Here is a 16055-nt window from a genome sequence, read left to right as displayed (position 1 = left end):
TCTAACCCAACATATAAACAATTGATAAAGTGAAGAAAAATAAGAGAAACTACATTCAATACTACCAAGAAGAAATGAGTATAGCAGAAGCTGGCTAATAAAAAATAGTGCTACAACATTAAATTACCCTCTCTATAATTCTATTACCTGCGTGAAAATAGTATTATTTGCACTGATATCAAAATAATAATATCAGTTTGCACAACCACTCATTCAGATGCTATTACAATAATCCATACTGTTAGGAGAATAAAATTACACAGTTCAAATTCTTCATCATGTATTTAAAATAATAAAAATGTAAAGATGAATAATACACAACACAACACTGTAATTAATCAATTAACTTAGCTTTATCTTTAAAAACCTTTACCCCTGGAGTCTTATGAATTTTTTTATTACATTTAGCCAATAACTTTTCATAAGTCATATGACTTTCACTGCAAACAGATTGGTATTCGTTGATAATCTTTTTACAAAGTCTGTTAACAGATAACTTTTTATCTGATCGTGATTCTAATACTTTAATTATTACTTCATCCCACTTAAAAGCTGTTTTACCAGCATCGATATCATTAAGAATATTATCTTCATTAATATCTTCTGTAACAATACAAAATTGATATAATAAGCAACAGTTCAATTCACAACAATAATACAAAAATTTATAAGAAAGCAAAAGAATTCATTTATAACTATATAATACTTAGTACTTATAAAAATTTTAACATAGCTAATCTACCTTCTGCTAGTTAACCTATGGGAAGTGGAACAAAAAGACTGAAATAATGATTTTAACTCTATTTTCTGAGAACTGGAAGCAAAGTTGTAATAAATTTAAAGCATGTAAATACAGAAATATCATAATGAATTAGTGAAAAATTTAAAAATAACAATACAAATTTTTAAAACCACATCTGTACAAAAATTGTTATAGACATTTTTCTTCATTGCTCCTGAGAAATGCCTTCAGTTGCTCAATTCAGAGGTTACAGTTTATTCTGCCTGACATTAAACATATCTTATGTTTATAAATCATTTAAGATGATCAACTCTTGAGAACTAACCTTGGGAAAAATGATATGGCTAATAAACAATCAATGTGATAAAAAATATACAACTAAATCAAAATAAAAAACATACATAAAACAAATTACTAATTTATTAACAAACACCTAAATTGTATCAGAATGACGACTTTGAAAAATTAAAAATAAAAATTCACATATTTAAATAAAATAAAACATAAGTTTCTTTTTGTAATGTTCATACAAAAACACTTAAAGACGATAGTGTAACAAACATACAAATAGATTAACAGAAAGGTAATACCAAACCACGACAAGCAATAAAGTACATTTGCAGTCATTATATAAACAAACATGGAATGTCATTGAATCATTAACATAAATATTAATGTAAACATTAATCCAAACTGACAGTTTACATGAATCTTTTTCTCAATAAAATAAAAATTTTATTACGACAGCCATTTGAAACATTCTCAGCTGATAAAGAAAATACAAGATTTTAGAGAGATTTTGTTTATTTTTCAACATATTCACCTTGAAATCAGATACATTTAGACCAATGGATTCTAAATTTTTTAATACCCTCAGTATAATGCAATTTTTTTTAATTCTGCAAAACAATACTTAGTTTCATATTTGTCCTCATCATTTGAAGTGAATCTTCATCCAGCAAGCAATTTGTTCAGATTAAAAAAAAAATTCTTGTTGTGGCTGGCCACACAAACAGTACTATACTTTGAGTACATACATACTATAGATACTCTGAGTGTGTATGTATGTATGTATGTATATATATATATATATATTTATACTACTGCAATTTTTTTGTAATCTTTTGCACTCACTCTGAATACAGTGCCTTATGTGGGGGTTGTTTCTAAGCAGTGCCCTTATGTTAGTACAGCGTTTTTTGTTTCTTTAATTTGTTTATGTGGATTTCCTTTTTTTTCTGGATTTTATTCAAGGAGGTATTTTTTCTATGGTTATTCCTTTTGGTCTATGTTTATTGTTGTTGAAATAAAGTTAATTGCTCCTATGACTGATCTTAGTCCTGCGAGGGGCTAGCCATATAACAAATTTTTTTAAAAATATTTTAATACTTATGACTACATATTTTTTTCATGTTTATAATTTTAATGTGTGATTTTTAAAAGAAAAAGTTTAACTGATGATGAGAGAGACCCCTCGAAAGTGCTATTATGAAAAAACAATAAGCATAAGGTTAATTCTGTGCTCTTGGTGGTAAACTGTTTTTTATACTTTTGTCTTTGATATATATATATAAACACACAGTGAGAGGGGGGGAATCCCAATCAGCCCAACTTGGGTTAACCAAAACTTCAATATATTTAAATAATCTTTACTACATTCTGTATTTAAAAATATGTATTAAATATCTTATTAAAAAAACACAAAGAAACATTAAAACCCAAATGCAATTAAGTAGGAATCTGTAAACAAAAACTATTTCTCTTATCAGAAGCCAAACATTAATTTACTTCAGACAGGATGTTATTGTAATAATTGTGCAGTTATTTCCTTATTGTAGTATCATTTCTGTTGCAAGGAGTCTAGTCCTATGTTGTGGTTGAATGTATAATGTCACTGTTTATACTTAAAGATAAAATGCGATTTTTATTCCACATAGACTGCAGTAATTTTCATTAGTAGAATTGAGTAAAATTTAACAGTATTGTTGTGTAAAAGTAAGTATGTAGTTATAACCCTGGAATAAAGATTGGAAGCTGTAAGATTTCAAAAGATATGTTGAAAAATATAGCCAAACTTGAACAGCATAATGTTAAAACACTGAATAGGAAAACAATGAAACTGTCGGAATATAAAAAACTAAATGAATCTTGTCTTTTTTTGGTTTATGGGGAATGAGACTGAATGGGGAAAAAGGACTTTTGACAATTCGCATTATGATTGAGAAAAAGGCTAGAATAATAGGAGAAATGTTTGAAAATGAATATGTGAACTTTAAGCCAGTTTTGGATGGTTGGATAAGTAGAAAATCAGATACAGAATCTGTCAATTAAATATTTGTGGTTAGCAGTTATTATTGCCAGATAAAATGCAGCTCATCTTTACAAAACTGAATTTAAAAAAATAATAGAGAGTTATACAAATGCTGATGAATCTAGAGTAAATTACAAAGTAATGATTCGAAAAATTTTTTTCCATTAATGTCTATTGGTAAATTCAAAATCCTTGAGCAATAAAAATATATTTCAAAAAATTCATTTCCAGTGTATTACACAAATAAAAAAAAAAATGGGTAGGTGTCATGTGATTTATTTGAAAAATGGTTTAAATGAAAAATTTGTACCCAGCATTGAAAAACTTTTTAGCTAATAAAAATTTACCTCAAAAGTGATTTTATTTGTCAACAATGGTGCAGTGCATCCACTAGATATAGCCAACGATGGTATTTGTGTGAAATTTTTTTCACCCAATGTTACAAGCCTATTACAACCTATAGAACTAAGTATTTTTGCAATTTTTAAATGACATTATCGCCACTTTTTTTTGTACTATCATTACTATCAAACAAAGTGATAAGTCGACACATAGTAAAATATTGTTAATTAAATGCTGGTGCGACATTGCAGCAAGAAAACAGATAGAAAATCAAACCCAGAAAAACTTTTTCTTCTAAAAAAACAATCAAAAGGCTACTGTAACTTTTTTTAATTAAATTGCATAAATAAAGTTTTTCACACAAAATAATTGTTTTTTTTTTTTCAATAAAATAAATTTTTTACTTGCTTTTCTTTAACTCACGATGTCTTTTTTTCATGTTTGTCCTCAAGTCTTGCATCCTTAATTTAAAATACTTCCTGACATTGCCGATTGATGAAAGTTTGCACAGTTAATAAAGTCAGGTGACAATACAATATTCTACCATTACTTTTGCAAATTTCCTCCATACAGGCGTAAATTAAGGATCCAGGTGTAATAATTTAACACACTTTCTGACATTGGCCATTGATGAAATTTGCACAGTTACTAAAGTTGGGTCACAATACACTATTCCACAATTACTTCTGCAAACACTCCCCCATGCAGGGGTAAATTAAGGGTGCAGGTGCAATAATTTAACATACTTCCTGGCATTGCCTGTTGATGAAAGTTTGCACAGTTACTAAGGTCGGGTGACAATACAATATTCCACCATTACTTCTGCAAACACCCCCCCTGTACGGGAGTAAATTAAGGGTGGAAATTATAGATGTGGGTGTAAAAAATTGCAAAATCTGCATAATGTGAGTTTTTTGGGGTCGCAGATGAAAAATCCGATAGAAGTTTGATATAAAAAAATGACAAAAACTTGGTATGAGAGTTTTTGTGGTTTCTAATTTGACAACAATTCATCATCACTCACATGTGCACGCACACGCACACACACACATAATGATTTTGGTAGGCAGTACGTTGAGACACAGCTCTTTAATTAATAATTTAATTAAGTAAATGAAATAAAAACTTCTCTATTTCGTTACTTTGTATACTAAATGTTTGATTGAAAATTTGTTTGATATTTAAGAATATATTAAAAATTTCAATATATGATGTATCTTTTGAATTCCAAATAAACCTACTAATTAAACTCTTGTAATGTATGATAATAATTTGATTAAAGTATGACTAAAAAGTATATAGCAAGTTTTTAAACATTTTTATAATATTATTTATTTTCTTTCTATTTAGCAAACCCTGTTTATCCTAAATTTTTGGTTATCCAAAATCAGCTGTTTCCATTATTTCAGATATCCAGGATTATACTTGTATATAAAGAAATTAATATTTTGCATCAAACATCATACGAAACATATGTGAAACAATTACTTAGTCATTCGTGACAGATTGCAGCAGTAAAATAAAAAAAAAAATGCTTAACATGGAAAAAAATTTTAAAATGTAACATGCTTGGCTTATTTCTCACACAGAATATCAAATGAATATACAAAATTAGTGGCGAGACCTAGTAAGGTTTTTTATGTAATCTCTGGATAGAAACAGCTTATTGACAATTCCTCTGGTACCACTGCACCTCAATTACAGAAGTGACTGCTCTTCTGGTTATTAGAAAACACCTTTAAGATATCAGAGGTAGAAACAGGATAACAGGTGATTCAACTTCTGTAATACTCATCCTATGAAGAATAAATTTCAAATGATCAACACACAGTTCTCATGAGATTTCCATTCAGGGTACACTAAACAGTTTATGTTGCATTCTTATTATTTGATAATAATCCACATTTTATGTCTGCTTTTAATTTAGTATGCAACAAGTAAACAGACCAGACCAGACCAGACTTTTAAGAAAAATAAAGAAAAATGTTTTCATATAAATTAAAACACAAGTGGACTGTAATGGTTTATGCCTTAGGAGACCTACTCTAGGCTTGGGAGCTTTAAAGCAACACATCTCGAAGGGCTTTGTTATTACCAAAAGGAATTTTAACTGATCTGAAATGTTTTGTTAGTAAGAATAGTCAATGGTAAAATATAAAGAAAATTAACCAATGCCTTTAAGTAACAACAATCACCTCAAAATATTCTCAATTAGTAAATAAATGATGTCTTAATTTTTTCTTTAAAGTTTGGTTTAACTATTCTCTAGTCTTGTAGTTTTAATATAATATTCATATCTTTTATTTTGCAATTTCACTGCACAGTGACATAACAATTTGTGTAAATATGCATCATCTTAACCACACATCTAAGGAATGGTCAACCTGAGACTGTACAAAACTACACTTCATTTACATTCAAACATATCATCTTCATTCATCCTCTGAAGTATAATACCTTATGGAGGTTCCGGAGGAAAAACAGAAAAAAGAAATAAGCACCATCTGCCACACCGATTCCTCCATACTCTACTAATAGTATGCCTCTAGATATTTTCTCAAAAAATTCTTCTTCTTACTTTAATAAAATAAAAATTCCTTAGAAGGAACGAAGAAAAGGAAAATTACAAAATATAACTTAAATCACTTAAAAAATAACTTATCACATTTTACATGATGAAAATTACTAACACATTTCATGTAACAAAAAAATAATGCATACAACAATCATTTAAATAAACATCAGTCAAAACATTAAGTTCTGAATATCAATTACAATTGTGTTTGCATCTACCCCTTACAAACTTAAAAGGACTGAAAAATGGTAAAAAGAAAAATTTAATTATTGATAAATAAGAATAAAAAACTTACCACAATTCAGTGGTTTTGATTTTTTTTTAACAGGTTCCTCGATATCATCATCATGTCGTTTCTTTTTATTAAGCACTTTTTCATCAATGTTTTCAGCATTTTCATCATTACCATTGGACATTTTGGTTTTATCTTTTTTCTTCTTTTTCTTTTTACTGTATTCATTACCATTTATATCATTATTATTTGCACTTTCTTCATGATTAGTTTGATTTTTATTACTCTCGATTTCATTTAACTCCGCTTCATATTTTGCACGTTTCTTTTTTTCTTTTTTCTCTTTTTTAGTTAATTTTTTCTCAGACTGATTAACTGAACACAAATTATTACAATTTACATTAATTTCTTTAACAGTAGTATTATCTTCAACAGTATCTTCTAACTCCACAGAAGTTGTAGTTTGATCTCCTAAAATATCTGCATTATCTTTACATTCCAATTTTTCTTTCTTCTTATCTTTTTTCTTTTTCTTTTTTATTTCTGTTTCATCATTTTGTTCTTCAGAATGTCTTCTTTTTTGTGATTTCTTATTATTTTCATTTTTAGAATTTTCATCATTGTTTATTTCCACGTCATGATCGCTAATCTGGGTATTACTATTTTCATTATTTGAAATAGCAGTTTCTTTATTACTATTATTTTCCGCTTGCTCTTTTTCAACATTTCTTTTATGAGTTTCTTCCAATATATCAAAAACACCATCCACTAACTTATCATTAGGACATGCTCTTCCAAAAGCAGATTTAATAAAATTCTACAGAAAAACAAAAAATTAATTTCAGTTACATACATACTAAGAAATGTATAAGCATGTAAGAAGAAACATGAAACAATAACTTTGGCTATTTTTACAATCTTAATTTTGTAGTCTCAGGAAAATCACTTCACACACAGAATGATTCAATAAACAGTACTGAGCCCTCAATTTCTCTTTAAAACAATAATAATAGCAAACTTTTTAAAAGCATACAGGATTGGGGGTCTGACAAAACAACCGCTGTTTAGAGGTGTATGTTGTTTGGGGAGGATGAGAGAATTCTAATGGATTACAGAATTAATTAATAATAAATATAATAACCTGAACTAAAGTAAGTTTTGAAAATGATAAAAATAAAAATGAATAAATAAGAGAAATTACAGTATATTATAATATGCATAATTTTTAATCTATGTTCCTTACCAAAAATTAAAGGCTAAAAATAATAACTTGAAGAAGAAGATTAGAATGCTATAAAAAAGTTGTATTATTAACTTATAACAGTTCTTTGTTCTCTTTGGCTCTGCTGTTTCTGTCCTGTATAAAGCAAGGTAAAGGAACACTAAAATATTAATCTGAGGAAAAACGAACACTAAAAGGACTCTGTACTAACATTAATGAGACACTAATGTATACAATTATTTCATTAAATGATAATTTTATTATTAAAATTAGATTCCTTCACAAAAAATGTCCTTTACATAAAAATAAATTCAGACACATTTTCCACCTCAACTGAAGACTGAAGTGAATAGATTTGATGATATTCTGATTTTTAATATTTCAATATATAAAAAAGAAAAATGCTCAAATACTTTAAATACTAGCATAAAACAGAACAATCATTTAGAAAAAAAGAAAACAAACCATTAATACAATTATTAAGTTTTTTTAAGATTAACTTATTCCTGCCTGAATATTTCTGGACATATCTATCAATAGGGACCAAGTTATTTTTACACACTACAAGCTGTTCATCGAGTATAACATTTCTTTTAATTAACAAAATTACAATTCTCCTTTTTTTATTTTAAACTTATTCTAAATCCTAATTTTAATTAACTTTTGTAAAATTAATTACATTGAGATATTTTTCAAAATACTTTCAAAAAGTGTAGACACTTTACACTTTTTGTACTGATAAACAGTTTCTGATCTTATTTTATAAGCATTACAAACTGTACATTTTCTAGACCTTGTTTTAGTAGTCTGTGAAATATTTTTAACCGTTTTGCTCACAGCTACATTAGACAGTTGGCTGATGAAGGTGAACACCCTGGATTATTTTTCCAGCAAGTTAGTGTTACTCTTTCCATTAAATGTTCAGCTTTAAGTGAAAACCAATGAAAGTTTATGTATGTCACGTTTTACTTTTACAAAGTAATCTATGAATGACACTAACACTGTGAAATTTTACATTAAAAAAAAAATAAAAACACTTTTTTATACCTTTTGCTGAAACAACAGACAAGTAAAACACAAAGTCTTTGATTCTGTTTACCCAGTGCACACATAAATTTGTTGTACTTATAAACAACACGCAGCTTTTAAAACAGGCTGTACATTTTTTCCCTATTTTCTCTCTGAAGAATAACTGACATGTAGTAGGGCTTTGTATGAAAAGAAGACCACATTTTTTTCTATCTGATCACTTTAGGTACAAAGATTGTGACAAGAGAATGTCACTTCTCCTTTTTTCAAATTTGTTTTTAACATTTATTTACAAAAATTTACTCTATTTGTTTTTAGCTGTACCCACTACATAAATATCCCAGTTAAAGTCTTAAAAATAAATTTGGAGATGACTACCAATTATCCAAGAAAATTTTATCCAGTTTTGGCATATTTTGTTTTTTAACTTTTTATACCAAATCTGACAGGTTTTATTGAGATTTAATTGAATTGTATGTTGCTGTGAGACTTTCATCAATAAAAATATTTCTACCCAGGAGTAAAGTGTTTTTTGAATTTGTCATGTAAATACTCAACTACAGGTCAGACCTTTTACAACTTACTATTTTCATCAATAAAACAGAAATGGAGATATATAGAAATAATTTTACACTGTTCTCTTCTTGAAATAATTACTTCAGAATCATTGGACAACGATAATTTTTCTAATGACCAGTAATAAATCACTGCATGAAAACACAAAATACACATACATCAGGTATATTATTGACCCATTTTTACAGTTTCGTTTGGCATAAATGTTCGTTTCACTTAGCATAAACCCAAAATGTTGCATCCCGAAATTCATTTATAGCATCTAATTCTAAAAATTTGCCTAACAGTGAATTACAGGATTCATACCTGAATTGCCTACCAGGAACTGGGATTTCTACATTGTTTTCTTTATGATGCCTTTCACATTTCTCTTTAGCATCTACTTTAGAGCAAACTTCACAGTCATCACTATCACTAGTGCTACTCTTCTACTCATCACTATCACTAGTACTACTTCTACTTATCACTATCACTAGTACTACTTCTACTATCTCCACCAATAACAATACTACTGTCAGAATCCCAAAACTTTCATTATCACGTGTACAGAAAAAGCTACTCACATACTTTTCAAAATTACCATTAAATATAGGAACACAAACTGAATGAGATGATACCATTGTGACTACAAATAGCCCTAAAATAAAACATGTTTCATTGACTGAACTAATAGTAGAATGGCAACATGAAATTTTACATTCACCCTGAACCATGTAGCCTGTTACTGAATGGTATACACGGCTCTACCTCAAACAAAATTAAATAAATTCTTGAATTTCAAAGAATTCAAAAATATGTTAAATATATGAGAAAAAAGCTGATGTATTTTAAAAACCAGCTTTGCTTTTGTTGTGCGAGATGAATACATATAAGCTAGCTTAAACTTAACTTAATGGCTTAAACTTTCTTTTACTACATATTTAAAATAATAACTGTTGGTAGATTTTGTACCTTTTAGTAAAAATTTAGATAAAAATAAAATTTGTTACTCGTTCAAAGGCTTGGGCAAACAATAATTAATGATCACAATAAAATGTAAAAGTGAACCATAATTATTTAAGAAGAAATTTTTTCATCAGAAAACAGTGTTGCATATGCAACACAAAAAAAATCAATCTAAGAATTAAGATAACAATTTTAACTAGCATGCTTCATTATTTGTTTTCATAACAATACTCATTATTGTAAATATTCTCCAAAAAACGAACAAATGTCTGTGTCAATAATCTTTATTATGAATAAAGAGAAAATAAAAATCATACAATTTTGTTTACAGGATTCTCCAAACCAAATATGACAAGATTATCATAAATAACATTTGTAAAATTAAACTTTTTTAGATTTATGTTTACTTAGCTTTATCTGAAGATTACTACTGAAAAACAGCTTATACAAGAAATCTGCATTTTTTGTGGCAAAATCAGTCATGTAAATGAAATTTATAATACATCTGTTTTTTCTGTTCTTTCAGTACCATTTTCAAAAAATTTCTCCAAATAATGATTTCATTACCTACTCAGAAAAATTTTCACATACTACTTTATTAAAAATGTTTTAAAATTATAATTATTTCTGTCAATCTTCATGCATTGCATTGCACTGTTACGGACTATTTTACAAGTGTACATTTAAATCTGCTAAACAAATATTTTTATTTGATATCCCATCTGGTTATTTTCAAACAAATTTGGTTTTTCAGCTGATACAAACAGTCAGCCATTCTATTTTCTTTATATCCTGTACGACAGTGTCTCTTTCAAGAATCATTTGAAACCATTTCATTAAAAAATGGCAGTTTCTTAAAATAATTCATATTTTCATGAAAAAATTTATGCTACTCCGTGAGTCAAATGATATTTTTTCTTTTAATCTGACACAACTGCTGCAAAAAAATTTAAATAGTCCAATATAAATATACTCTTTCAACTACGCATTTCTTATGTTTTTATGCAAATCTTATTTTCATTTAAATTGTTGCTATAAGGTACATAATATACGAACAGTTATTATTTTAAATATATAGTAAAAGACAGTTTAAACTATTAGACTCTACATGTATTAATCCACACAACAACAAAGAAGGTTATTATTAAAATACACACTAGGAAAATATACAAAGATGATTACATGTATTTGACATTTCTTGAATATAATATCATCTTACACACAAACTAATGAGGTATAAACAGAGAAATCAAAATATAATTAATAAAAAAATGTAAACAAAAAAAGATCTATATATATAAAGAGGCTTACATGGAACTTTTTCCTTTTTTGAGGTAAATTTGAACACTCTAAACAACTTGAAATGAAGTTTTTCTGTGCTGGAGTAAGACCAGGAATTTCTAAAGCCGATTCAACAGAACTCAGCCACGTTGCTCTTTTTTTAACACTCGGAGGTGTTTTTGGAACAAATCCTTTTCCTCCATATTTCTGATCTTCTGTGATACATTCAGTATGAGCAACATATTCATTACCTCTAGAAAAAAAAAACATCATAAACAAAGGAATTCCTGAATAAATGTGTAATCAAAATCAAGAATAAAATAAGTACTGGTATTTTCTCAATGCTTTAAGTAACTAATGTTGTCATTTTACTCACACACACATGCACACACAGTTACAAGATGGATGAATGCATACATACACACTTTCTTCCATGTAAGTACACAAGAACTGAAACAAATAAATAGGTATGCACAGGGATCACTAACTCAGTAATAAAAATGGTTGACAATATGAGCTTAATCCTACTTGCACTAAGTAGAGTAAAAAGAAAAATTGGCAGTTTCTTAGGGAGAAAAGGACATAACATTATCAACATACGAGTTTCATTCACCTCATAAGCTAAAAATAAGAATTTTTAAACTAAAGAGAAAAAGATTTTATATTTAAGGCAGATTAAAGCAAGAAAGCGACAACATAGAAGATTTGAGATCTGGTATTACTGATGACAGGAATAGGATATGTGCAGATAATACACCAAAGTAAAACCTGTACATTTCAACAATATATAATTTATATACACTTCTATTAAATACCAAAAGTATGTACTGTAAAAATAAATACATAACTTAATGAATACTTAATACAAGGGCGGATGGTTCAGAAAGTTTGTGCCCTAAGAAAGAAAACACAAAACTTCTTACCAAAATTTGTTTTTATTGTTCAACATAGTCACCTAAATAATATACTTAGTCTATTGCTTTTCCAGCTTATTTACTCCTTCAGTAAAATACGACTTCTCAAGCTCTGCAAAAGAGACGTCTGTCTCAACTATGGCTCATCATTTGAGGCGAATCTTCGCCCACCAAGCCAATTCTTCAAATTCGGAAACAGGAAGTAATCACTCAGAGCTAAAGCTGGTGAATATGGTGCATGTAGAAGCAATTCGAAGCTCAGTTCGTGAATTTTAGGAGCAACAGAAGATGTGTGCACAGGTGCATTGTCATGGTGAAAAAGCACTTTTTTCTTGCCCAAATGTGGACGTTTGGTCTTAGTGACCTCCTTCAATTGCTCCAACAATGCTACATAATATTATCTGGTGATTATTTTTCCTTTTTCCAAATAGTCTATGAGTACCACACCACAAAAATCCCAAAGAAACAGTGGCCATAACTTTTCACATTGACCGAACACTTTTTCGAGTCCGGCGGTGCCAGATCTGGACTTTAGGGGGTTGAGGCAATGTGCCAACCCTGTGCTTGTCCAGAAACTCCCTAAGCAGCAGCGCCCTGTGGCACGGCGCGTTGTCGTGGTGAAGCTTCCAAGAATCAAGCGATATCTGGCCGCGCGGAGGACGCGTTTGCGCAACCTGTTAAGCACGTTCATGTAAAAACTGGCATTCACAGTCTGTCCAGGGGGTACGAACTTTGGACGCCTTCACTTTGGCCACATTTTCATCAATCCTTGAAGTTGACGGGCGACCGGCGCGCTGGTCGTCTTCGACGAGCTTCAGCCCCTCCCGGAACAGCTTATGCCATTCGAACACTGTTGAGCGGCTGATGGCAGCATCCCCGTAGGCGTTCTTAATCATTCAGAGGGTCTCCGTTGCGGTTTTCCCGAGTTTGACGCAGAATTTGATGACGCAGCGCTGCTCAAGATCACGACGAATCTTCTTCACAGAGATTCACGTAAATCAACGTGCTTACTCTCCGCTTGCCTGCAGGCGACTGGAAAAAATATTGGTCTCTTCGGAAGGCGCCCCACTACCACGCTCAGGTGGTCTAATTCCCCTCCACCGCTCCATTTGCGCTATAGAAATTCAGTCCTACTACTTTTTGATCCTACACTGTACAATAATTTTTCTGAATCTTCTGAATATAACCATTCTATTTATTATAATTTCTGCTTAAGTTAGTTTCGTTGATTTAAGTTACCTAAACCAGTAATGTTTTGCTACTGATATAGTATTTTAATTCAGATGAAGACTTCCCAATAATATGAAAAAATACCTTATCAAATATTTTTGGGAAAGATGTAAGCAAAATTATAAGTCAGTAACTTTTTAATTTCATCTTACTGTGATTATATGCAAGTTTAAGTTTAGCAACTTTTAATTATTCAGGGACTAATCCTGTTTCAAGTGAAGCATTAACTAAACCTATGTACAGATCTACCTTGTTCCCTACTTAATTTTTGGATAAATTATATTTCATCTACTAAAAGGGATTGATACACTGGTCAACATAAAATATGAAACTGAAATGGAATAAGTGTTCTATATAGTATTTTATATGCTGAATCTGAATATGTATTCCAAAACAATCCATCATGTAACATTCTTAAGTTATAACCTCTTAAATTCATTTGCTTCATCATTCATGGAACAACAATACAAACAAGTTAGTACGACTGTATGTTTGCTTATTCATATCTGATTTATATTGTGATGCATGCTGTAGACCTATGTTTGATACATAACAGTCGTATGATGTCAATTCATGTCAAGCCAGACATGTATAGACATGTCAGTGAGTCTAGTAATGAGTAATTCGTGATGAAATTTTCTTCAGTATGAGTTCGGTCCCGAGTTCTTTAGTTGTGGTAGTGGTTTTATCATACACATTATACACATATTATAAAGATTGTGTCATAAGTGATGCCATAAATTACTGAAAGATTTTTATGACATAACAACTTTTGGTATTATTTTATAACTTCAAAATTTGTTAAGTTGTGCTTATGTGGGTGTTTTGCGCTGTATTTTATTGCACTCCATGGTGAAGCAGTTTTACAAAGTATTTTAAACAATTAAGTATTTATAAATTAAAACTTAATTATATTTTTATAATAAAGTATTTCTTAATATTTCAGTTTACTTTCATTCATTAAAACATTTTGAATTTTACAATGAATAAAATTCAGGCTAGAAAAAATTCTCCAAATATTTTTTATTACATTACCCATTTTAGCAAATATATAACAAGTGAGCGGTTGGGACATGTAAGCCGATTGTGTATGGCACCCTGCTTATTGTTCACTTACACTGTTAGGTAAGCTCTAGGAGCTATGTTATGGTAATGGTCGCTAAACTGTTCGAGGCTCAGTTGCCGTTTGTGGCACAGATATTTGGTCTTATGCTTTAGGGCGACTGAATGGGGTGGTGGCGAAAGAAATGCCAAGCATTAAAAATAAAATTACAATGACTGCTATTTTTGCTTAACAAATGTTACAGGTTTCAATTCAAACAATAAAAGCAGTATTGCATACACAAATGTTCGTTCAGCTATGAGATCAGTACTTCACGGTGCTGATTTACCAATTCCAATTGTTTCAACTTCTTGGAAGGAAATTTCTGATTCCCCAGTAGGCTCAACTGATGAATCCTCAACTTCAATATTAATTATATTCCAGAATAATCAAGTACTAATTTCTCCTCATCACACAAGCAGAACTGAGCAACCTAATTTGTGACTTGTATTCTTCGAAACAACATGCAAAACTCCTAGGTTCATGTCTTAAAGAATGGAATTTATTAAACAAGGATAATAAAATTTCAGTATACAGAAATTGAAATGAAAATGTATTGAAATACTTTAGAAGAGATGGTTTAGTTTGTTCCTGAGATGATGTTAGGGGGCTGTCTGAAGTGGACATTGAATATATTATTCATGATTGACAATTATTTACACTCATCAAAAAAAAACTTAAAGGCAATGTTGTTGCATAACTCAAATATGTTTTCTTCTATACCAGTAGCACATGCTGTAGGAATGGAAGAAACATATGAAAGTATGTCAAAAATTTTAAAAGTTATTAGGTATGATGAACACTCATGATGAATCATTGCTGAGTTGAAAGTGATAGAACTTCTTCTCAGTCCCCAGAATGACTTTATAAAATATGTGTTTCTTGTGTTTTTGGGATAGTTAAGCTACAGTTAAAGACTACACAGTTAAAAACCAGCCAAACAGAAATCAGTTTATCCCAGGAAAGGAAAATGTTAATATTCTCCTTGTCAAAGCATATCGTATTATTTTACCACCTCTACACATAAAAGTAGGCATGAAGGATTTTTTAAAAGCATTAGATAAAGTGGAGACTTTAGCTTTAAATATTTAGCTGAGGTTTTTTTACACAAGTGATGGCAAAGAGCGAATATTCTTCGAGCCAGAAATAAGAAAATTTTGTGAAAATGTATTTGACAGCAAACTGAATCCAAAAGAACTAGCAGCATGGAAGTCATTCAAAGATGTCGTTACTGGCTTTCATGGAAACAAAAATGTTGAAAGACAAAATCAGCTTATAAATGAACTACAAAAATTTAGGCTGCAGAATGTCATTGAAAATTCTAAATTTTTTTAATTCTAATTTGGACTTTTTCCCTTTAAATGTTCCATCAAGATATATTGCATATGGAACAACGTTATCAAGGCAGATGGGATGATCTATGATGAATGACTACTGCCAGATGATAAAAAGAGAAGCCTTCACTAAACACAAAAGGAAAATAAGAAAAAAGAAATTAAAATAAACGTAAATGTCTGCAAAATAAAGGTAGGAATTTTAATTATAATTATTATT

The 16055-nt window shown here is 29.7% G+C and overlaps 1 protein-coding gene across 1 annotated transcript in view; it reads right to left on the bottom strand.

Moving 5' to 3' along the window:
- Positions 1-263: 263 nt before the first annotated feature.
- LOC142324869 (uncharacterized) overlaps positions 264-16055 on the bottom strand; it is a 29447-nt gene continuing 13655 nt past the window's right edge. Inside the window, exons 3-5 of the mRNA XM_075365941.1 lie at positions 11286-11508; positions 6266-7019; positions 264-603 (exon numbers count right to left, since the gene is read on the bottom strand). Of these exons, the coding sequence (XP_075222056.1) occupies positions 335-603; positions 6266-7019; positions 11286-11508 (1246 nt within the window). The 3' untranslated portion in view covers positions 264-334. The remainder of the gene's footprint in view (positions 604-6265; positions 7020-11285; positions 11509-16055) is intronic.

The sequence above is a fragment of the Lycorma delicatula genome, chromosome 5 (assembly GCF_047948215.1).
Source record: "Lycorma delicatula isolate Av1 chromosome 5, ASM4794821v1, whole genome shotgun sequence".
Classification (NCBI taxonomy): domain Eukaryota; kingdom Metazoa; phylum Arthropoda; class Insecta; order Hemiptera; family Fulgoridae; genus Lycorma; species Lycorma delicatula.
The sequence above is the reverse complement of the archived record's forward strand: the minus strand, read 5'-3'. Positions and strand labels throughout refer to the sequence as shown.